Here is a 25,193-nt window from a genome sequence, read left to right as displayed (position 1 = left end):
ATCTTACTTAACATTCGTAGTACTAATCGTAACGAATTGGATTTTGTAAAATGAGACTTTGTATCTCTAATTGAACATTTTTACTGAATAAAAAAGGGAACTAGTTTCATCTCCTGAAATATTTCAGACGCTAAATTCGAGAGAAAGAGTGACACACAATGGATCCTGTTCTACTATAGTGAAGCACATCCCAGTGTAGAATTTTACCAATTCTACACAGGTAAATACAGATCCAAACTGCAGTACCATGTACACGTGCGTTAGACAAGTGCGAGAGAGCAGGTACACATGGAACAGTGCACTAACATGTGGCAGGATTCACTGAAATGAACTAAATAAATAAATAAACGAGGGCATGTCAAATTGCCTCTGGGTGCAATGCATGCCATTTGCCAATCATGCCGCATCTTCGCCAAAATCCGATTTTTTTTATACCGCGTTTTTGATTTGGTCCAATTTTACAAAGCAATGTAATTTGAAGGCTTTAGATTAGATATAATATATACTTATCAGATATGCATGGACTATATGGACAGGACAACGTAATTGTAATGCAAATCATGTCATCGGTTTTGTTACATTTTAAAATATTTACACAGTGTGGAATGTCTGACGTCTGCTAGGTAGGGTGCATGGATGCATATCTGTCCAAATTATTATTAGTTGTTTTGGCTTTGGCACAAAGACAAATACAAAGATCCCCCATAAAGCCTTAACAGATTGTTGGGACAAGTGCTGTTAGCGTGCACCTATGAAGGCCGGCACGGCACATGAGGGGGCGGGTAGCCAGCACCACACCTGGCCGCCTTTTTCTCCTGAGTGGCAATGTTTACACACCTAACCAGGTACTAATTTGAGGCCGAGTCGACCTAGGCGAGGTCCAGAACTGGTTCAGATAATCGTCACTGGTGTTGGACGTGAATGGGAAGCAAACTTGGGTTGCTATGTACGCAGCACAAAGCGCTAAATGCTATACTACCGCTCCCCATACACACGTGTGTGTTTTATACGTTACGCTTGCAAGATTAATCTGTTTTGCTTAGTTTAGGCCCTTACACGAAGTGTTTATTTTGTCCTTGTACTTACAAACTTGCACATTCTGAACACTCAGAACATCCCGTCCGTAAAACGTGCTAACCCCATGGCTTTTATCCAAGACGTCTTTGTATGGCCTTCTTTACATTTAGCTCCATCCGTGATGTTATTTACGAACTTTCATTAGATACTCCCAGTTGCATCCAATTGTTCAAATTGCTTGTAGACTTAATTTGCTGTGTATGTTGCAAATTGTTTTATAATGTCCTTAAGTGGGCATTCTAATTTCAATGGTCTACATGATGTCTGTATAGCCTTCAACGGTGAGAACTAATTAAAAGAACATATCACAAAGCCATTTAAAACATCAGCTAATATGTAAAAAATACATATAAATGCAATCCAAAATCTACTTTTAAAAACTAAATTTTCTTTTGCCATCCATACCCTTGATAATAATGGTCATCATTAGCATTTTCTAAATCACTGCAACACATTCTGGAGAAGAGGAGCGCTAATGTGGATGATAAACTACATCATCAATGGGGCTGGCTACACGAGTTAATAGAGGTGTGAAGAAAGTGTTCGAACCCGGATGGCGAGTCTTTTTTTTACACTTTTCATGTTAAAAAGATGATTCAAATATTATGTAATGTAAAATCACGCGGTGTAAAATCATACAAGTTTCACTTTGATGATACATTTATGTTTTACCATGTGAAAAAACAACCTTGTTGTCTCCAGTTTCTGAACTTCATTTACAAATTAGAATATTTGACGTATGTCAATGTCACTACTTTTTAATCACTCGAAGAAATTCTCGTCTGTTTTTAGATACACGATAGTGGGGCGATTCAAATTAGGGATAGAGAACGAGAATGTGACATTTGCATTATTTGTATTTTTGTTGTTACACTTGTTCACCCAGGAAAGCTGCACTGAGGCTTTTTTTCCGGAGGCACCTGCGAGGCAGTAGGACGCGATGCTGCTGCCGTGGGGGGGGTCATCCCAATTGTGTCATTCGCAGGTAACGGTTCAGCACTGGCATATTTGGCCAATACCAGTGGCATGTTGTGAATATATTTTTTTCTGTCTCAGGAATCAAACACAGTTTGCAATGCACTGCAAGACTGGGTCTCCCGTAGGTTGACTCAGCCTTGAACGAGTAAGGAGTGCAGTGTATAAACATGGGCACTGCGGGAGACAAAGACGGCTGGTCGTGTTGCTGGCCACGTCACCTCGTACGCCTTATCAGTCTTATCAGGTGTTCGCGAACAAAGCTGTCACGTGCTGTGGCACTCCACGTTTAGAAACATGCATTGAGATAACTTAGATTATGTTGATGCTATAAGTGCTCAAAAGATTGTTCACTTTGTTGAGCTATCATTTGTGATAACCAGGTCGCGTTAATAGCTCAGTGGGCTTTGCCTGGTAGGATGGGGATGGATTTGTTTAATTTGTACGTATTTGGGTGACGACTTGTTTACCTTTCTTGCACTTTGCACTACTATCATGTTTTCCTACTGTTTGTTGTTGTAACGTTGTCACCCACCCTGCGGGACATCCGTGAATCAGAGCTTTATCGCTCACCGGATTCCTCCTGCGGTATAAATAACTTAGTATGATCCTAACACCAACAGTGCGATAAATGCCATACGGGGGAATCTTTGCCTTCACTTTGTAAACAGACACACGCATATTGCGAGAACGACAGCGCTGTTCCCCCGCCCCCATGCACAGAGCTTGTGCCGCACCTGAGTTCGCGGTGGTCCGAGTATCCCCCGTCGGCGCGGGTGTCGAGGGGCGACGTGGGCGTGTGCGCCACCTGGCGGCCGCGCTGGTGCGCCGGGTACTGGTGCGCCGACGCGTTGGGCTGCGACGTGCTGTGGTACTGCGGGGGGACGCTGTTGCTCGTCTCGCTCCGGTAGTCGCTGTCGCGGTCGTCCACCGCGCTGTCCGGGTCGTCCAGCGCTGAGGATGGTGGTGGTGGGGGAGGGAATGGGCACGCAATGTGGACAGCGGATGGAGCAGAGACACGGGTCCCCCACGTGTTTACACACCGTGCCAGGCACTCACCAAACGAGCACACACCAATACCGCGCGCGGAGGTACACACCAAGTTCAAGGAATAAGAAACGATGGGCACGTCAAAATGACTTGCGATGCCCATTAGAAAACGCGATAAACGTGACCACACAGGGGAACGTGACCACACAGGGGAACGTGTAGTTTTGAATCTTGTGTGGGACCAAAATGAGGCAAATGAGCCTCATGGAAGATTGTGTAACAAATAGTTTCTTCTGGAAGGTGGAGCTAGTTTCATTGTACTTTGGGCAAATATGTGACGATTTGAACAGAAGATGGATGCATTGTAATTTCAATGGAACACAGCTTGACATATGGGGGTGGACCTCTTGATGTTTGCTCTGGTGTACTTTCAGCTGACGTGTGTTTGGAGAGATGCGCTATCGCAACTTCTCAGCAGTTATGGCAAACTGAAGTCGCTGAGCCGACGGATAACGAAGTTACATTTTGTGAATAATAACACTGACTGGTCACTGCCATTGGCCGATGCATTCGAGGGATGTAAGTTGGTTGTGGGCTGCTTGTGAGAATCAATGTTAGAATACAAATTGCTGAACTGTGTAGAGGACTAATTCATAATCTACGATTGTTGGAAAGCTTGTAACACCACAACACTTGGCTTTCCCTCCCCCCTCAAATGATGTGGCTCTGTTGGATTGCATTAACACATTACACACCATGGATATTAACTTGATGTATTCTTAATAAAAAACACATACTCAGCGAATTCACTCAGATTAACACTGGCAGAAGAAACACCTGATCTAATCTAAATAACCCACCGTTCCTACCATCAAGTGAGGATTGAGGTGCTCATCACCATTGGCTTTCCTAAGCCAAAGGTGGAAATTCCATATTCATATGATGAGGACTAGTCCATCAAATGGATTGCCACTGCTCACTTTTTCAATTAATTTCATGAACCCCAGAGGATCTATGGGCTACATGGACTGGAAATTAAACTCCGAACGCTGCCACAGTGGTTCAATTCTAACCAGTCTGAGCTCAATGTCGAAAGCTAGAGGGTCATCAAATAAAAAAAAATATTGAAAAATGTATTCTACAATGTTAACCATTTAGATTTATACGTAAACATTTTTTATCTGTAAAAGGAACTTCTAAAATATCCGCAGAGGAAATGACACGTCCATGTATACCTCTGTGAACCCTGTGATTATGATTACATTGTCTATGTAAATTATCATAGCCTTAGCATCCAAATAGGAAATGACTCGCATCATAATTGTTGGTTTGCAGATGACGAATGAAAGGATCCCTCGTGTTTTCATGAACAGAACTATCCTTACATGCAATTACCCTTCGACACTTTCAGGAAAAGCAAATACCATTGTGCTTTGAAATGCTATTTATGTAAGGAAATGGTTAGTATTCTAGAGAAAATCATTAATGGATTAACAAAAATGTTAACAGAATCAAAAACAGTGCTTTGTGGACACTCCTATAATCTGTTATGCGATGCAACAGTTGGTTCCACTTCAATACAAATCACGTCGCCACCGAAGTGAAAACTGCTGTATTCAAATGTATGCCCGTTATGTAAATCTAAAACGGTTGTCTTCCACCCCCCTTCTCCTTATTTCAATTGTACGACTGGAATTATGTCTGGAGATGAAAAACCCATTCGGCTATGTAAACACCTTTCAATTTGCCTTTTTTTTTACGCAGGAGGGGAAAAGGCAAAGATCCCCTATATAGTCTCAATAGACTGCAGGGGCAAGTGTTGTTAACGAGCAGCATCGATGAAGGCCAGCATGACATTTGAGAGGGCGGGTGGCCAGCACCGCGCCAGGCTGTCTTTGTCTCCCTCGTGAAGATGTTTGACACACCGCACCAGGTACTCAGTTGAGGCTGAAGCGACTTGCGGGAGGGGCCCAGGACCGAGAATCGTCACCGATGTTGCGAGCAGGAATTTAACTTGGGTCGCTGGGTTCGTAGCGCTGCGCGCTAACCGCTATGCTACCACTCCCGTCACACTTTACATTACACGGGGCCGATATCTCTACAAAATGTCAAACTGATAAATATATATTTCCTGGCAATCTGATATTTTTACAGTTGACTTCGCACACACTCATACTGGTTAATCTTTCACACAGGAATAATAAGCTGAGTCAACCCCCAATTTGGATTTCATCTCACAAACCTTCTGGCTTTACAGATCAAAATCCCTGATAGTCTTAGAATACCGGTCTGTGTTGCCATTGGATATTAAGACAGGACAGTTAAAAAATCTCTCTTCCATTCATCGTTCACGCGTTTCCCATCTTACCTTCTGCAGCATTCCTCTGTCGTTTCCTAAGTGGATTATGTATCTTGGTGACACGAGGACTGGTGCATCCGTTGTTATACTGGGCATGTCAAAGACAAGACCCTCAGCCACGAATGATACGTGAAAACGTGTAGATCCAATACATGACATGCCTGAGAATATTAATGATGACACCAGTGGCTCTTTATGGTGATTGGTGGTAGCAGAAGGAATATTGGTATTGATTCAAGTTACGTCTGCTTGCTGTCGATCATTTCAAATGGGTTGAGAAATGACGACTGAAACTGCGGGATTGAACATCACAGTCTAACACGGATGCTTCCAGCATATTCAGCCTGATCCTATGTTATCAAAACAATTAAATATCTCAATATTTATCACAACAGTGCAGGTCTATTTAAGTCCATTTATCATGTGAGCATCATTCGTATCTTTTGTTATGACGCTTGTTTACCCAGGGAGGCCTCACTGAGTCTCAAGACTCAGGAGGGTCTTGCCAAGTTTTCACAGTAAGCAGCCATGTTGCTATGATTAATCCCAACCGAGTAATTTGCAAGTAATTCTATTGGCAATGGGATGTTTGGCCAATACCAGTAACCTTGTATGGGTTTTATTTTATCTATGGGAGGAAACCGGAGACCTTCCAGAGGAAAGCCAGGCAGAACAGGGGGAGAACATGCAAACTTCACACTGAAATCTTCTTGGTTCTTTCGGTAAAGTCACATAGAAGGGAAGTAATAAAATAATAAAAAATAAAACATAATAAAATAATTCTCACGACGTTTCGGCCACAACGCAAGCAGTCGTTCTCAGGTGACGGCTGCTTGCGTTGTGGCCGAAACGTCGTGAGAATTATTTTATTATGTTTTATTTATTATTATTTTATTACTTCTCTTCTACGTGACTTTACCGAAGGAACCAAGAAGATGAATCCCTGCAGTCACGAAAGCTTTAAATCGAAATTCACACTGAAAGGCGCCCGAGTCGGGAATCAAATCCGCGTCCTTTTTTGTTGCGGCACAAGTGTTACCACTGCACCATTCTGTCGCTCAGCTAACTGGTATATTCTGTCCATTAGTTATGACAAAATACATCTTATAATGTACACAAAATTTGAATACGCAAGCAATTGTACAGTGCCTGGTCCTGTTACAGAAATGACAGTTTGCATTGTAAAGGCACAATAAATAAACCTTTGCTAAATAGTCACGCCAATATTTACGAACCAAACGGGACAGATCTAAATGAGGAAACCGTTACATACTTTGTTGGTCACCCCATCCGAAATAGGTCCAGTTGCCTGCGTAGATGCAAGGTGCGCAAAAATAGGGGAGGAAAGACAGACAAGGAGAAGCGAGACTAACATCAGGCGATGGCTACAGGCCAGACACAAATGGAATACGGAGGAGCACTGAAAACATTTTTAGAAGACCGCAATCAATTTTGGGAGCCAGACTGGAGCGGAATGCTGATGATGATTTCCAACACGTTGAACACAAGTGCGGCCACAACGGTTTTCTTGCTCCAAAAATGAACAAGTGGGTTAAAACGTGGTGCTTCCACAGTTTTCCATCGGCCTTGTTAATGTCGCTTGGGATTTATAGAAGTAACATGGTTAGAAAGCAAGACATGAAAGTTGTGTATGAGAAATAAGACGACTGTGTTTCAGAGAAAGCTCCTAGTAAGATCTTTAACCAACATTTACATGATCATTAAAAACATATCTTTTCAATTTCCTTACTATTACAAATAAACATTCTCAAGTCATTAATATTTCTACTCAGGTGTTTTTTTCCTATACTTATTTAATGATGTAACATTTTAATTACAACCAGCTAGACCTTTAATGCCAAAAGATTGCTGTGTGGTTTTAAAAATTTACCAAACATTATAGAAAAAAACTAAATTAAATAACGTATCTAGATTGTCCGCTATTTTACATTTGACGTAAATGTAGGGCAAGTGTTTTTTTCCCCAGTGCCACCAGACATTTACCAATGGGGTGTGCCGATGCACAAACACAATCCCCCACCACCGCCATCATTTCGTTTTCATGGGTAAATGCACCGAAGAGCTCATTTTCCTCCCCATTTCAGCTGACAGAATGTAAAACGTGAAAGATTGTATCAGTTTATCATGACAGAGTGAGTACTCTGAAAGCATACGTCACCTCCACGCCACAAGGTCTGTCATTTTATCAAAGTATTTTCCATTAAATGCAAATGTAGTGATGACAGAAAATTGCTAATTCTAGGCGATCGACAATGCATTATGGCTATCATTTTTAAAATGCACCATCCCAAGAGGCAATTTAGGATATGTGGTGAGATATTCAGCATGAGTCCAGCATAAAATATCTTAATTTAGCACGCAGCACTGGCGCAGAGCCTCGTTTCATTCTGAAATGAGCAGATGAGCCATTCAGTAAAAAGAAAAACCCTGGGAGATTTAAATCCCCAAATAGTGACATCGCACGTAATAATGATACGTTGCCAGCCTTCAACTCCAAATTGGATAGTAACCAGATTCAAATGTCCAACTTAAGTGCAGAACAGGTGCCATCAAACAAGGGGCAGCTACATGTTTACACACACACACCCACGGGCACATGCATTTCCATATAAACACAAAGGCAACCATGCGTTAAAAGTAACACAAATTGAACTCGAGAACACATGCACACGAGTGGCACTTGAACGCACCTGCACAAAGGTAAACCCGACAAAGAAGCCGCAATGGCTTCGTGGCAGGTGACAGGGGGTGTGCTGCCCTCTGGTGGATTTTACAACTTACTAATAATGGATACTGTCAAGGAAAAAAATATCCACACAGAGCATTAATAACATCTCTTATTAACTGGTGTTAATTTTGCCCTGCACAGAATGTGGAACGTTATGCGGTTGGCATCAATGCCCCATTCAATCAAGCAGGCTGAAAACATTTTATTTGGTATGCATCGTAGCATAAATTCAAGCAATGGTTGTATTTGAAAATTGTAGACAAAGTAGATTAATTTTCAAATAGCACACCTAAGTCAACTGATGTACAAACTAATGCGCGTTAGATTAATTTAATTTGTAGCCGTACATTTTTCATATACCTGTGGTTTCAGAGGCTGAAATAAAAAGGTTCAAGAGAAGTGAGAAAGCCGACAAGAGACTGAAGCAAGTCCGAGCCATAAGTGGCATGCAGCAAAGTAAAGGTTTAAGCGGGGACGATCGTAGCGTGGAAATGAGAATCAAGCAAAAAAATTAGTGGGTTTTATACGTCTCACTCGCACGTTTGGTCTCACACACGGTCGGAGGAAAAACGAGCAGAGAGTGAAAACTTACAACACTGCATATTTGTGGTCGGAAGGGGCTTCTTCTCCACTGCCTCTTGGAAGTTGTACTGTCGCACAAAGACAACGCACATATCATTTGTCATGCCATGCACCGTAACGCTTGCATCTACAATCGTCGTACCCTTCCCATCGAGCATCAACTTTGAACGTTGGAATGTTAACCGATTGAACATTATAAAGTATAGTGCACAAATCGTTCTTTTGTGATGTACAATAGATAAGTCATTTAAAAAAAACACGCAAAAATAACAAAATGTTTGAAAATACAGAACGTGGCTTCATGGCCGTACCGAGTAAACATGCAACATTGGGTCAGCGTTGGCATGTGGTTGGAACCGTTGGGCCAGTGTTGGCAAGCGTTTGCCCAACGTTTAATCTTTAGTGGCTAAATGCTCATTATTTTTACTTCGTTGTATTCAACATGGTTTAATATCATATCACGGCGTGTTCAACTAACACTCACAAGAAATAATTAACATCTCTGATTCCTGATATCATCTTTCATTGCAAACTTCTCTTGAACACATGAAACTTTTCTATCTGAAAACCACCACTGTCTGGGCCATGGTGCCATGCCTGAGTGAGAGCGTTGTTGTGGTTGCTGAGGATCAAGTGGCAAGACAGAATCCCTGACACGGAAGTCCTCAGCAAGGCCAATATCTCCAGCATCCAGACCTTGCTTGCAAAGGAACAGCTTAGATGGACTGGCCACGTGACCAGAATGCCCTGTGCGAGACTGCCAAAACAAGTCTTTTTTGGCGAGCTGAAGAATGGCAAGCGAGCGCAAGGTGGCCCCAAAAAGCGCTACAAGGACACCCTGAAAGCTTCCTTGAAGAAGAGGAAGCTTTAAGCTCTACATCCTCCCTGACCTGTCCAGTGTGCCACAGATAATTCCGGGCTCGGATTGGCCTCTTCAGCCATCTGCGCACTCATCAAAACCCAACAAAATGACAAACGTGCCATGGTCATCATCAACTTGATGGACGAACAAGAGAGATAGAGAGGGCTGCTGCTCACAGCAGCTGTGGAGGCGGCTCTGCTGTGCCACTCATTGCGCTACCAGCAAGGGCAGCAGGGGTAGCAATGGAGCAGGCGCCGTGGGATGCCAGTTGTGCTGGGACGATTACTTGACGACTGATTTGTTGTGGTCTATTACGCGGGCCATATTTGTTAAATGGCTGCCGCCCCCACATCCTGTCTCATGAAGGTGGGAAACCCCCTGCGAGCTACGGCCAGCATGGCGCAGCCAATGAAACCGATCACCCATCACCGCCCGTCTAGGGGCATGCGCGGGAAGAGATGAGGCTTTTTTTCCTTGACGCTTTTCATGTTATCCGATTAATCGAGTAATAGAATCGACAATCGATAGAATAATTCAATCACTGAAATAACTGGGGTGGGGGGAAGTCCAGCTCTACTGCAAATCATTAATTTGCATCGAGAGTTAATCGGTGCAGAGCATTGCTTTGCAGCTACGATCAACGACGCATTGAGGCTGGCCTTGATGTCACCGGGTTTCTGGCACGTGCGTCAGTTGTTTATCTCCTTTCACTTTCCCTGCCTTCCCTGCCGCTTTGCTGTGATTTCCCGTACGTGATTATCTGGCGGGTAATGCACACAAGGGCCATTTGAGTTACCGGCTGCTGCAATTTGAGGCTGAGAATTTGGTTCTCAGCTCTCTGCCGGTTAAATTTATGTGAATCACGCCCCACAGTAATTTAATGTGCAACGACCCACTAATGGTTTTGTTTCATTTTACGTCACGTCCTGTTGTTATCAGAAAGTATTAAACATGTTAATTACGCCTCTGATAATTTAGAAGCTAAAATACACGAGGTTATGACTTGCGTATTAAATTATATCACAGTAATTGCACTCGTTATGAAATATATACAACAGGTGACATGACCCCCCAGACTTTAATGAGAGTTAAAAGCAGTAGAGAATAAGATTTGTTAAAAAATATATTGTGGGAAGCACGATCCTTCAGGCATGACGCACGTGACCACACGTCTGCACCCGTGCCCACGATCAAATCCACGTGGCCGACGGCGATAATAACCACCGTTTATTATCCCTCAAATTGAACGTTTAGGTTGAGTTTTAATGTGACGATGGCGTTTTGAGTGGGAGATTTGTGCCAGAAAGGTGCCATACACATGTAAACAAAAATTTAATTGACTTGACTCCATGCACGAGCTCCCAATGCCACCGAGGCGTGGTAACACAACTGACTCGTCATCATCATCATCGTCAAGATCCTCCTTGGCCTTGTCCCCGCCGAATACCACCCCCCCAATCAACCTCCCCCCCTCCCTCCCATTGCAGCAACCAAGGTCTTCTGTCAATACTCCTAATCAACCTTTTATTCGATTTTTAGTGCGCTTGTTTACAAGTCTGAGTCTCAAGCCTCTTTCTCATTCGGGTCCTGCCAAGTTTTAGCAGTAGTGGTCGATGGTCGTTTTGTGGATTCCAATTTGAGAATTTGCGTGTTGTATTTCAAATTTGGCAAATTTGGACCATGACACCGGCGCATGTTGGCCAACTTTTGCAAAATTACGTCACGGGATCTTTCGCATCCGCCGTGAAGCACACCGCAGCGATGACCAGGGCGCCCGCTGGAATTGAACCGCGAACTTCTGCAACAAGCGGCGAGCCTCTCCCGCGGGGACCGCTGCTCCTCCTCCTGCTCAGCTGTGCCCGGGTCCACGGAACTCCCTCCCCCCCTTGACCATCTGCACTGCTGACTCCACCACCTGCTGACTCCACCACCCTCGAGACCTCCTTCTGCTCAGCTTCTTCCATCCTCGTCGTCTTCTACGCGCTTTGTCCTGGTGTGCCATAGCGGCGAGATGTTAACTAGCTCACCTGGCATACAGGAGGTCGTAAGTTCGATCCTGACCCTGACGATGCCTGTGTATTTGGAGTTGGCATTTTCTCCCCGTGGTCGCGTGGATTTTTCTCCGGGTCCTCCGGTTTTTCCCTCCACATTTAGAAACGTGCTTTTAGAGTATTTGGCTGCTATAAATGTCCACGTGATGACAAGCCACTTCGTTGCGCTATCCTTTGTGGTCAGGTTGCTTCTGAAAAATAGCTACATAGCTCAGTGGGCCTTACCTGGTAAAATAAAATAAATACCCAGCCCTCTTTACCCATATCCTTTCATTCATCTCCTTATATGTGTTATTACACCACTTTCTCTGGTGCAAATTCTGTATGAACTCTATAAAGATGCAGTTGCATTGCATTGAATTGTATGTGTGGTAATTTTAGAAATGTTCCTCCAGAGAATAAACGTTAATGTGTTTTTTTGCCAGGTTGGCAATAGAATTCACTCTGGGAAAAATGTGAGCGCGATTTCATCTTTGAGTAACGTTTAACTCCCTCGCGAGCCAACCGCAAGACAATGCGAGCAGGAATTGCCAACGATGACGCACACACGGTGCTCACATCCACACGTGAAGACACCTTCAATTCCCTCGATGGATTCTCGGAAAGCCGCTTTAATAACCAATGTAGTCAGAAAAGTATTATCAAGTAAACCATCATCGCAGCAAGCAAAGGCGCCTACGAAATTACTTTTGTGGCGCATTTATAGCCAAACTGAGTTGGAGTTTTATTTGATATGTTCCACCGATGATACCGTTTAACCAGTTGCCCGGCTTCTACAAGTGAGATCCGTGGTGGATGGGCACAGCAGTAACAAAAACAAAAGACAAAGATCAATCTTGCCAATTGCTGATAATTTATACCATCTTAGCTTTAAAGGTAGACAGTGAATAGCCAAAGGCAACTGTATTCCAAACAACGGCCACCATGACCATTCTCAAATTGTAAGTGTGCACCCGTGCATAAACGATGCCTTCTAAATGTTTATTAATAGTTTTTTCAATTAACTCAGATGTGTCAAATATTCTAATAGTTTCGGGCATTGCAAGTTGTTAGCTGTGTGTTTATATTGTTATACCAAAAAAAGAGAAATACTGAAAAAGCATCTGAGAGCGTTCACTAACATGCAGACACGTTAACAAATGCACACCGAGGACCATTATCAAGCCCTTTGGTGCACAGGAAACACAACGCAGCGAGCAATTTATGACACATTGAAAGCACATTGCGTGGTCGGTCCTGTTAGTGACACGGGCAAGGTACCCAGTGTGTCGCGTCATGCTCAAACGTGTGTGGGGTGGGGGGATTCTTATCGGTTGGCAGTCTTTAATAAGTGGTGAAAATTCCCCATTCCTAATGGAAGGGACCAGTCTTTAAACAAATCAACCAAAATGTTGATTTCCCACGATATTGACTCTGAGTGGATGATGGGACGAAGTCAATTCAACACTGGGATTTTAATTCCCAAACTTCTGATTGTGAGTCATGACCTCATATCATCACCCAATCATCAAACAAACAAAAAAGCGCTTAAGGATGAGGTGAAAAGGTCAACAGTTCCTATTGCGATCTCAAACGATCAGTTCCTGCATGGGGCCTAGAAAATTGAATTTTCTATCACATTTTAGGTTTCTTTCTTTATTTAGAGTTCCAATACCTCGTCGTGATCCTGCAGGACGTTGAGTTGCTCGAGCTTCGTGGTCCAGTACTTTGCCTCCTCCTCTGGGATGTCTGCAGCACACAAGAGACGACAGCCGCCGTTCAAACACTCGGAACGTCACTCGAGGCGCGCGAATGGAGGGGCTTCCCGGGGATTCATCATGGACAATCACGCAATTATTTGCAGACCTTTATCAAGCTACTGCTGGGTGAACTGTAACCTGGTAACCGTTTTTAGAATCGATTAGAGGTTCTTAGAGTCAGGAGACGTATCTGTTTCGAGTGTAATTTTAGTGATAAACGCACCAAATCACGAGACGCCCTGGACACTATGAACACACATGCATACAAACTGTCAACATACAGACTTACTATCTAAACAAACATGGTCATGATGAGGCCGCCTCACCAAAGGGCAGCTCGAAGCGCGAGTCGAGCAGGACCTGGTGCGGCGTGGGGGTCTTGGTGCCACATATTTCATCTTCCTTCATGAGGACTTCGGCGTCGAGGGTTTGCCATTCTCCTGGGCCCTCCTGCCACGCCACGACAAGCCCACCACACAAGCCCACCACACAAGCCCACCACACAAGCCCACCACACAAGCCCACCACACAAGCCCACCACACAAGCCCACCACACAAGCCCACCACACAAGCCCACCACACAAGCACAGCCATCGTGTCACCACCCATATCACAGCATACTACATTCAATTCAGAACAGATCGCAGATTCTTCTTATTATTATTCCTGTGGTTGTTTATCCCCAAAAAACACGTTGATTGTCAAGTTTCGCAGTCACGGGCAATGTTGTTGCCATGTGTAATCCCAGTTAAGTAATTGAGTAATTTCGCGGATCATATTTCGAAATTGGCAAATTTGGTCCTTGACACCGGCGCAGAATGGTCTTCTCTTGCGAAAGAATGCCAAGGGGTCCTTAACGTCAGCTGTGAAGTCGACGGCATGCAGTATTTTATGATCAATGCGCACTGCAGTATTACTCAGGCCAGCCTGCCGGAGTTGAACAGCAGACCTCTGCAACAAACGGCAAAGCCGCTACCGCTGGACCACGTCAGCGCTCCCAAAGGTGTCGTGTGCAGGTGGTGAGCTTGCCTCGTTCGAGTGCTGGATGTCATTGAGAGGAATCCACGAGGTGCCAACCATCGTGTCCCAGATGAGTCCTTTGTCCCATACCTCCACGATGAGGCCAAGATCCAAACGGTTGATCTCACTGTGGCGAAACAGAAACACATGCCATGGATCAGAGGGACAAGGGACAAGCAGCTCTGTACATTTCCACACTGGGGCTGCCAAAATGGGTACATTTTTTAAGTGCCCTACATGTAATTACCGTATTCTCAGGATTATAAGATGCTCCGTAACTTATGGTCAGTGTCAATAGTTATACAAATCTGCACAACAATAAAAACAACCGCCGTTCACCACTAAGTGGCGGGAACATCACCACGGCACTTGTGCCAGGCTAGGCGCACCACACTAAACACGCACATATACCTACTGGATTATAAGACACTCCCAGCTGTTGCATTAAAATACAAAGTTAGACTTATAATCCGGAGCGTACGGTATGTGGTATGCGGTGTTCAATGGTACCGTGTGCCTCTCTGCACTGTTATACCGTGCTGCCAAACACACGCCAAAATTAGTCAACTCGCGACAATGTATTTCAAAAGCAATCAAGCCTGCTGTAATGGAAAGTAAAACGTGTTTGTCGTTTTGGCACATTTAATTTGTTAAGAACACGAGATCACAAGCGTTTCGTGCGATTAGCTTAGGCCTCTGCCATGCGGCTCTTAGCCTTATCATTTCTGACAGGTTGCAGCCTCGTTCATTGAAAGGCAATATGGGAAAATGACACGTGTAAAAAAATAATCATCTGGAAAGCATTTGATAAAAATTAATACCAGTTTTGCTTATGAATATTTGATGTACAACACGGCTCTTTCTCGAAATGAAATTGTATCAATACTGCAATGAGCATGTGCGTCTCCGTCTCCCCGATTGCATTTTCTGACAAAAAGCTGAATCACCAAACATTAATATGCAGGCAACAAAAAACAAACAAATGCATCGTACTTTTCTATGAAATGCTTCTCCGATTTGCTTTAAACTAAGCACGTAAGCAGCATGAGATCATTTTTATTAATACACAATATGAATTTATATTGCAAACCATTTGCCCGTGTAAGACTTGTAAAAACAACACATTGACCTCTTTCCCTGAAAGGAACTTCTGCTTTTATTTGGAAGTTCATTTCAAGGCAAGAGGAGATAATGATTCTACCAGAGAGTGGTAAAATCACCATCAATATCTCCTTTTTCCAGCACGTGGATCCATGGAACTGCATAGGTTTTTTGTCATTTTGCGTTTTCTGGTTGTACAGCTCGTTGTTCGGCAATGTCTAACATTTCACACCAAGTGTTGGGGAGCTTCATCACATCGCAGTTTCCCCCATGAAGTAGACCACACTAACCCTGCACACTCGACAGGCGAGGAAAAGCGTTGTCCAAAGCAAGGCCCACGGGCCACTGGCGGCCCCTTGTAGCCTATAGTGCGGCCCCCTGATGTGTGGACCCCGATAATACAAAAATGTGCAACACCCCCCATCATCATCATCGTCGTGCTGCTGTCAAACCGCCAATGGTTTCAAATGTGTGGCGGCCCTCACACTGATGATGTCTTATCGGCGAAAGTGGCCCCCCCTCTGAAAGTTAGTGAAGATCACTAGGCTAGGTCATCGTCATGTGCCTTGCCGCAGGGCAACTCGGTTTCAACTTAGCACCCGAAAAAAACAGGGTGAAGATTCTTGAAATGCCGCAAAAAATTCCAAAGGCCACATCAGCAGCAAAATAATCATGATAAACGTGCTCTCATCGGGGCGTTTAAAGAACCTTCTGCCGAGCAGAAACAGGTCGCATTCGCATTGGACGTGCGAGTGACTCGCGAGAAGAAGGAGAAGAATGTAACGGTGTCCTTTCTTCATCGCCAAGAGTGGCGTTCTGATCTTGGCAGCGGCGCACGCTACGGGAGACCCGGTGCACTGCCCCTGCCGATGGGCCGGCTCAGTGCCACGCGGTATTGCGGGACACTGGGCAGCGGACGCAATGCATTTCTGAATGGGGAAATCGACAGAATGGCACTTGGGGAAAATGTATAAATTAAACATGTTTAGGGGTCTTATCTTGCTATCAGAGTCATCTGTGATATTTTCACAACTACTTTCCACCAAAACATGAATTAAACTCAAAAGTCTCAATGAGCCCCAACACGGTTTAAATCTGGACATTGGATTTGATTAACTTAGCCTCTGCAGAGGGAGTGGTGGTGTCGCCATGGTCAGCGCCCTGTGTTGTGAACCCGTCGACCCGATTACGATCACCAGCCCGTGGAGAGTGACATCTGAACCAATCATGGCCCCCCCCACCTCCCACCCCACTTCACAACTAGCACTGACCAGCGTGGTGAAGTATGGGAAAACAACCCCCACGACTGACACAACATGGGGAGAATACTTGTCCGGAAGTGGATTGACAAATAAATCTGATTGACAAACTTTTTAAACTTTGAGCGTAAATATTTCAAAATTAGTCAAATAAATGGTTGAAAAAAAGAGTTGCAAATATTCTAAATGGAGCTTTTACATTTCGGAACATTTGTTTAATAAATGACCGTTATATAATGACAACTGACGGCCCTTTGTCAATCCACTGTTAAATGAAGGCGTCCCCACGCTGTGCGAGTCGTGAGGGTCGTTTGAGCATGCTTCATCACGTTGGTCAGCGTAGGGTGGTTAAGTAAATATATGGGCATTGGAAATGTTCGAGTACTCAAACGATACAATAAAACATTTGGCAAGAGGACATTTGCCAGACAGGTGACTGTGCCTGCCATTTAAAAGGCCTGTGAAGCCAGACCCGAGTCACAATGCGCCTGTCACGATGCCTGCCAGACCCTCATTATGCCCTCTATCTTTCTGTATAAAGTAATGGCATTCCTTCACGGTTGCCATTTTGTCATCCGAATGCAAATTATACACTGGCCGAAATAATAAAAAGGGTAACTATCGAGCGATAGAATGCGTTTCACTTTAAAAAAAGAAAAAACAATGAAGCCATTAAATTTATCTACAGCACCTTTTTTGCCAGTATCAAAATGATGAAACAATAAGACACGTTTTACCCTTTCTTTAAATAAAACAGGAGTTGTGTTAAGATGTTAAAACACCAAATAGATACCTTTTGCAAGGAATCAAGTCTGTATTAACCACACGTACTTTAGGCAAAACGTGCAAACAAACATGCTCTGATAATATATGCATTGTCTTTTATAATATGAGTAATACTGATCATTTATATACCCTTTTGTCCATCCACGACTGGGCAAAGACCTCCCCATGCTGTGCCAGTCATGGGGATTGTAAGTGTATATGTTGAACTTCTTTCGCACCGGACGTAGCCAACCGTGGTAATCAGGGGAACGATACCGAATTCACCGCACAGGTCAGTGAGGGTTGGTCAAGCGAGGAGCCCAAGAGCAGTGCCGATATCACTCGGAAATAATACGAGCCACGGGCCAAAATCGAACGCAGGTTAACGGGTTCACATTCCAGTGCAAAAACCACTTAGCCACCACTCCCATCACGTCACGTTAAACTACCGAACACAGAGTATGTCGAATTATAAGCATTCGGTACTGTCGTTTGGGTGGCTATAACCTAAAAATAAGACGTGTTTTATTGCATACAATAGGTGCTCTAGTTACACTAGCTGGCTGCGCTTAGCACCTCGCTTCGTTTTCCAAAAACACGGCTCAATCCTGGGAACAGGTCCAGCATTCAAAGGCTGTGCATCAATCTCACAAGTGCTCTTTATGACCCCCTGTATTTGTCGAAAGTTCACGAAGAAGAGCTCATCCATTGTGAATTCTGTTTGACAGAAGTCATGACTTCACCTTCATTCAGTCCTCCATACGATTCGCTGGCCTGACAACAATGCCTGCGCACGTCCGTTCTGACACACGCGTGGCACACAGTGGTTCATTCATAAACAGACGCGAGCGTTTATTTCCGTGAAAAATAGGTCTGAACAACTCTAATGGGCAGCAGTCATAAAACTGAAGGATTTCTCCACAATTCTGGCAGTCGCCTAATAAGGCTGGTTGTAATAATTGGCAAAACGTTGTGCCCGACTTGTAAATGTCGTGGGTTTACTCTCCAACACACTACCGGTGTGCTGAAGTAAAGAACTGGCACGTTTTGTTCACGTGACAAACCTTACTAATTGGCTGTCGGGTGGTGGCGGGTTGAACGACACATTCATATTTACATGATCTAACCCAAAATAAATCCTGCATTATGTATTAAATTATATGTTCATTGAATTTATTACGAATATTTTTAGGAAGACGTTTTCTATTTATAGAGACTACATGATAACGCTGGCTTAAAGCAGATGCACCATGAGCTTAAATTGCAAACTTACATAAGCACCAAATGCATATTGTAAGATGCTGACATACAGATTGAGATTAAAGGATGATAAAATAATGCTTTCGCCTGCTGTATCACTACACGTGCATACAAAACGTGCATTTTACAAAAGGGTTCAGGATGACACAATATGGAAAAGCATCATAATTTAAGTCAAACCACAGCTTTTAGCGATGCCTCACGGAGGCTCGTTTCACCATAACCCAGCACCGTCAGCAGTGTAGCCCCGCAGAGCTCACAGACACAACCTCTGCTGGTAGTGTCTGTTTCTCATTTAATTTCATTTGGGTGGCCGCGTATCCCAGCAGTTGGCAAGACTGAAAACATTCAGCAACGGGTTCAATACATTTGAATTCCGACAGCTGTCCACTAATACTGTGGGGCATTGCAAAAGCGTGGCATCTGCTGTAGATGTTTTAGACCTTGTGACATCAGTACAAGCGCGTGCCCTTTGTGCATACAGATTATCCCGAGGCCAGATTAGAACCACGGTGAAAATTTGCCCTCGATTTTAAATGGGAAAAAAATTACTCGTGTTCATCAAGTCATTAAACAATCATCACCTCTGGAGGGTGATGACCTCGTGAATGTGATTTGAAAACCCAAGTATAACCGACACCATAAGCACCTCGCTACAACTACCACGTGTGAATAAATCAAGAGGACATTTCCAGTGTGACACTGTTCGTTAGACTCATCTCGCAAGGCGATTACCTCGGGCCGTGCCCACTCGCAGATCGCAATGTAACGACGCGCAGCAAGGTTTTACGAAGCGGAATTAATCGACGCCTGCCTTCTGCCCATGGAATATTTACGTAGCCGAAGCACGGGCAACACCCAGGCATCCCGGGACGCAACCTGTACTGATTGGACGCGTTCTTTTATGCCAAATACGCCTCCACACCACACACGCGGCACAGCAGAGAATTCACTCGGGTGGGCAAAGGGACCCCCCCCCCGCACGATTGAAGTGAGGCCTGTTCATCATCTCACGCCCATATCTATGTGTGTGCTCCTACACATCGCCACCAATCAAATTGCTCGCCATGTTGTTCACATTTGTATTTTTTATATAATAGGTATACTTCAATACATTCACATACCATAATTTATTTACATAATGTTCTATTTTCGTTCACTTTTGTGAATATATAAAGGTATTGCTTATGTGATTTAGTTGTAAAGTGCCAGATATATTATTTAGGAATGACCGATTGCGGCTAACCAAGCTGTGCGTCGTGATCCTCAGGGGTAGAGTGAAATTTGAAATTTAAATTATATTTTTTTACATGAATTTACATTTTGCTAAAATGAACAGTGACCAGAAACAACATAGAACATATGGTCCCCGAATACTTAAACACGGAGAATATGTCAAATGCTTGGAAAATCCAGAATGGATGAACACAAAGTGATTGTGCATGTGAATCATCCATTCCTATGATAAGAGCCCAAAGGGAAAGCATTACGCCATGTGCTATGCTGATACGAGTCTGTGCTCAGTCCTGACGGACAGACACAGACGCTCATCACCAGCACGCAGCATGGTATTTGCCTTCAATGCTCCACATTTATTTGTATTTGTACACCCGGAAGATATAAAAGCTGCCTTCCAAATGTAATGTGTATGTAAAAATAATGTTGTTTGGGTTCTAGTGAGTGTATGCTTTGCTCACCGACTACAGAGACTAAAGAGACCACATTAACCTAATTGCAATACACAGTAGGACAGGAGTGTTGTGTTTATATAACGATTGTACACATCCCTGCATTGTATACGATTTGTAAATAAAAAAGTATTATTATGATTTTCAGCTCTTTGGCAATTAAATGACAAATGAGGACCACCCGACATCGTGCTGATCACGGGGTTGTTTGACCATACTTCACCACATTGAGAAAATGTGGGTTTGTGAAGAGAGAGCCCAGAAGCGTTCAGATCTCACTCGCCACCGATGTGAGCCGTGGCCAGGAGTTGAACTCAGGTGGCCATGTTCATGGTGCAGTGCGCGAACCATGACCCCACCGCTAGCGGTTGATGGTAATTCTCCACAAGCGGTCGAATTGATGCCTGTCAGGTATAAAGTGCCCAAGTGAGTACTTGGGTGGTGCTTATCTCCATATGGTGGCCCTAGGCCAACCTTGACGGTGCCACAACCCTTAGAGAGCCCAAAATTATAGTATGCTGAATATATTTGAAATACTTTCAAAAAATCACAATCGTCAAAAGGGGGCAGTTTAAATATGCCTTGATTGACTATGCAAATTAACGCAACTGGAAATGCTACTCAGTTGTACCGTATCAGCAGCCATTATCTATTCATTGCTGGATGGAGGCCTCCGTATGCCATTAGCGTCAACTGTGATCCTTCAACGCCCCAATCCACCTACAACGTCGCCGATCTAGTCGCTCCATCGCTACGGTGATCGTCCTCTTGGGCACGTCCTAGCGATGACGTGTCCTGGCCAAGCCCGCTGACGTTGCTTAGCAGTCGATACTATGTCTCCGATGCGCACACGTCCCCTCATCAATGTGTCTCTTTACGTCTCATTGTATTTCCAAGCGTGAATCTCTCCATGGGTCTTCGCGTATCTCTCGGCTTTTGTTCAATAATCATATTCAGTGTCCATAATTATGATCCATACGTCGTGGTGCAAATATGCATTTGATTGAAAGCCGTCTTCTTCAGCCATATTGGTATATTTTGCCGATGTATGACTATTTATTTACGCTTTTTTACCCAGCAAAGCCTCAGTGAGTCTCACAACTCTTTTTCTGGAGGATCCTGCCAAAGGGTTTGCAGTAAAAGGGGAGGGGGGGGTGCGATGCTTGCTATGGACAATACCAATTAGAGAAACTGAAAACTGTATATGCACAATATAAAGTGAAGTGTTGCTAAAAACAAGTGGCTGTTTAATGAATCATTGATGTAATTGTTGCAATGTGTTACCAAAATCGTCAGGCTTTTTAATGAACGCCGAAGATTTTGCCATTCACTTGGAGTCACAGCAATTCCCAGGGCACCCACGGGGAGAGTGGATACACTGTGCTGTGTGCACGTTGTCTGTAGGGGGCTCTGCTGCCTAGCTTGAGGTCATGACAAGACTTCAATGTCAACCACAACATATCCACAGGGAAGCGTATAACCGAGTAATTGAATATACGTATTATATAACGTGAAGTGTTGCTAAATAAAGTGGCTAAATCATCCCTTTGCCAGTAGGGGGCAATTATGGCCACGTAGATTCCAACTGAGTAATTTGCGGGTAATTTTCAGCATGTTGACCGTGACACAGGCGCACAATGATGCCATCCTCTTGCCAATGACGTCACGGGATACTTAACGTCCACTATGAAGCAAAGAGGAGCGAATTGTAACGGTTCATACACCCGCAGTGTTCATCAGCGTGGCTGTTGGAGTCAAACCGTGAACCTCTCACAACAGGCAGTGGGGCCACGCCACCGCCCCTGTACCTGCAGTGGACGTGGACTAGGCCTGTGAAAGCTCAAACATGAGCATTCGCTACAGTGCGACAACAAACGCTACCACTATGGAGACAAGGGTGGCCGGGACGTGGTGCTTTCCCTGCGACGCTTCATGCACTTTGTTTAGTTTGTGGTCCTTCCCCCGTACCTTTGGTTAGCACGGTTTGCTACATAAGCTGTGAAAAAATTTCAATGTATATACATACACTGGACTAAAAAGTAAAACATCATCGGAGTGTCCCATATGACTTGGCCAGAGGTCATCTTCTTGGCTCGCAGGGTACTTCAAAAGAAACTGAAACTGAACTGAGTTAGTGGCCTTGAGCCAGTCGTGAAAATGTCACGCTCCTACGGTGGGGTCTTTCTCTTCGTAGAACAACAGCCATTGTTGATGTCGGACAAAAGTGATATCCAATTTATCGACTCGCCGAGAGGGGTGATGGGTTGATAGGCTGAGTTGACCCAGGCTGAATATTAAACGCAGTCTTCTGACTCTGAATTAAAAGCTCTAACCTGAGCTCCAAGCTGCTGGATGCTTGAAGTGATAGGTGTACGCTATTGGCACTTTTCCTATCTGTGGTTGCTAAAATTGAAATAGGTAAAAAAAAAGGTAAAGATGGAGATTGCTACCACTGGACCGTGTCACCTGCAGACCCCAAACTAAATTTATCTTCATCCATCAGTGTCTGTCAGGCACCAGTGAATACAAGAACATGTAAGATAAGACTGATTCAGGTAATCACTGTCAAACATGCACGGGGCTGAATGAAAACAATCCTGCAATAGTGTCAGGGTTGAGTAAATATAGATAAGGCATTTTGTGTAGTGAAATGTCAATATTAATTTATATTATTATGATAGGCATATTCATGCAAGAAGGTGATCGAACATACTTATGCAGCATAAATACTTAGGTAGCATCATATACGAGTAGCATGTAAACAACAAGCCTGGAAAGTATTGGCAGGCTGAAGATATAAGGCAAATTTGTGTATAACACGCTTTAGCTGAGCTGGTGAAATCACTGTCAGCTTGACATTTCCTGCCTTAGCATTATATTCAAAATAAGTCAGCAGTTTCACAGGGTGAGATGAATACGTTTCAATAGAGTGAGCAGTGTATCACTACGTGGCAAAGAGAGACCCCTAAATACCTCTTGCAAAGAGGCCTCTTATTGAACACGAGGAGATGTGTCTACCTCTAAAGGCCCTCAAATTGTTTGCCCAATGTCAATACAACTAAAATGCAGAATTAAGTGACAATCCAATTACAAAAAGGACAATGCGTGTGCAGTCATTGGGGATCAGTCTGAGACCATTAACTCATAACACTTGAATACCCAGTTTAGATTTGAAGTTTTCGTGACTGCAAGGATTCATACTCTGGTTCTTTCGGTAAAGTCACGTAGGTGAAAAAAAAACGAAATCACGACGTTATCGGAGGCAACACAAGCTTCCGTCATCATTATTTTATTTTCACCTACGTGACTTTACCGAAAGAACCAAAGAGTATAATACCCAGTTTAATCATGTGAGGAGGCCTGAATTGAAACCCAGAATATTAGCAGAGGCAGCTCGGCATGCTGCTCCTGACGAATTACATTTGTGCCTCGGATTTTTGGATTTGAAAACAACTTGAAGGTGCCCGATGGCGTGGAGACCCTTCACACATCCTCCACAGCGGCACACTCAACCGCCGTCAGGAAAATTTGCCCACTCCACATTCTTCGACGGCTTGCGCTCAGGTCGAACGTTCGGCATGAACACACATTTTTTTGGAGACCTGAAATACACCTCGACGTAGCAGTTCATGACTGATGTGATAATGTAAGATGGAGAACATGATAGGCACCAGCTCTGGCTAGTTGGGTCGGCATGACTGCCAGGTGATAAGATTCCAATTATCCGAGCTAGGTTGTGCAGTGTGATAAGTTGAGAGAGATATGTTGGTGCCAGGATTATTGTTAGCCTCATACACTACCCACTGGCAGTAGCTCCCTGCACCTCTGGCAACCTAGATTTGGTTACAATATATTTAATAAGTTATTGAATTATATATTTATATACTATATCTTGAAATTTGTACGCTAAAAATTCACAAATCAGACCACAATCCCTCCTGGCCACTTCTCCGTACGTGCAGAATTTATCCCGCAAGCTCAGACACACCAATTGAAATGAGCACCAGAGGCATTTCATAATGACGCTTTAACCACTGTGTCCGCTAATTTTATACGACTTACATTTAAATTGCTCCCACAATGTAACTCACCTCTCAGAGCAGAGCATTACGCAGGACGAACCAGAGGGGAGAGATCAAAGGGACAGAGAAAAGAGGAGAGAAAGGAATGACTCACTCGTCCACTCACTCACCCACCCACCCACCCGCTCCCTCACTTCACTGACCCACTCATTCACTCAACGATAGGAGAGAAAAGAAGCAATGAAGGAGGTCTGAAGGCACGGGGGCTGAAGAGGATGGATTTGAGGAGAGATTTAAAATGGAAAGGGGACCTAGGTGGAGTTGCCTGAGGGAGGATTTATAAAGGTGGCATTGTTGAATTCAGACAGAATAACTCCTCTTTACTGTGATGTGGTTTGTAGACATGGGGAGCCCACTTCAAACCACATCAGTCGATGGACAGTAATTTTATCTTCAGAGCAATGTCCTTATGTGCGTGAACTCTGATGCCCGCATCTCGTGACGTGCGGTAGGCTTCACAATTCTGGGATGATTAAACCGAGTTCCCGGGTGCAGAAAGTTATTGATGGTTTCAGCCCAGTCACCAATGGCTGAACAAAAACGCATCAAACAAAACGGTTTTTTGTTGTTACAATCTGTCAACATTGCAGCTCTGCGAATGAATAAAATTCAATGTCATGGTTTAACTGCCATG

The 25,193-nt window shown here is 44.0% G+C and overlaps 1 protein-coding gene across 5 annotated transcripts in view; it reads right to left on the bottom strand.

Annotated features, from left to right (window-relative positions):
- LOC133343901 (protein unc-13 homolog B-like) overlaps positions 1–25,193 on the bottom strand; it is a 174,415-nt gene that overhangs the window by 106,208 nt on the left and 43,014 nt on the right. For 4 of the 5 annotated variants that reach the window (XM_061553886.1, XM_061553890.1, XM_061553887.1 and 1 more), the window contains exons 4-9: positions 14,414–14,531; positions 13,711–13,834; positions 13,300–13,373; positions 8,743–8,800; positions 6,675–6,710; positions 2,790–3,006 (exon numbers count right to left, since the gene is read on the bottom strand). In XM_061553886.1, coding sequence (XP_061409870.1) covers positions 2,790–3,006; positions 6,675–6,710; positions 8,743–8,800; positions 13,300–13,373; positions 13,711–13,834; positions 14,414–14,531 — 627 coding nt within the window. The remainder of the gene's footprint in view (positions 1–2,789; positions 3,007–6,674; positions 6,711–8,742; positions 8,801–13,299; positions 13,374–13,710; positions 13,835–14,413; positions 14,532–25,193) is intronic. The other variant, XM_061553889.1, reaches the window with a different exon arrangement.

The sequence above is a fragment of the Lethenteron reissneri genome, chromosome 18 (assembly GCF_015708825.2).
Source record: "Lethenteron reissneri isolate LAM-NWPU_2019-01 chromosome 18, ASM1570882v1, whole genome shotgun sequence".
In the NCBI taxonomy this organism is placed as follows: Eukaryota; Metazoa; Chordata; class Hyperoartia; order Petromyzontiformes; family Petromyzontidae; genus Lethenteron; species Lethenteron reissneri.
This window is presented reverse-complemented; position numbering and strand designations above follow the sequence as displayed.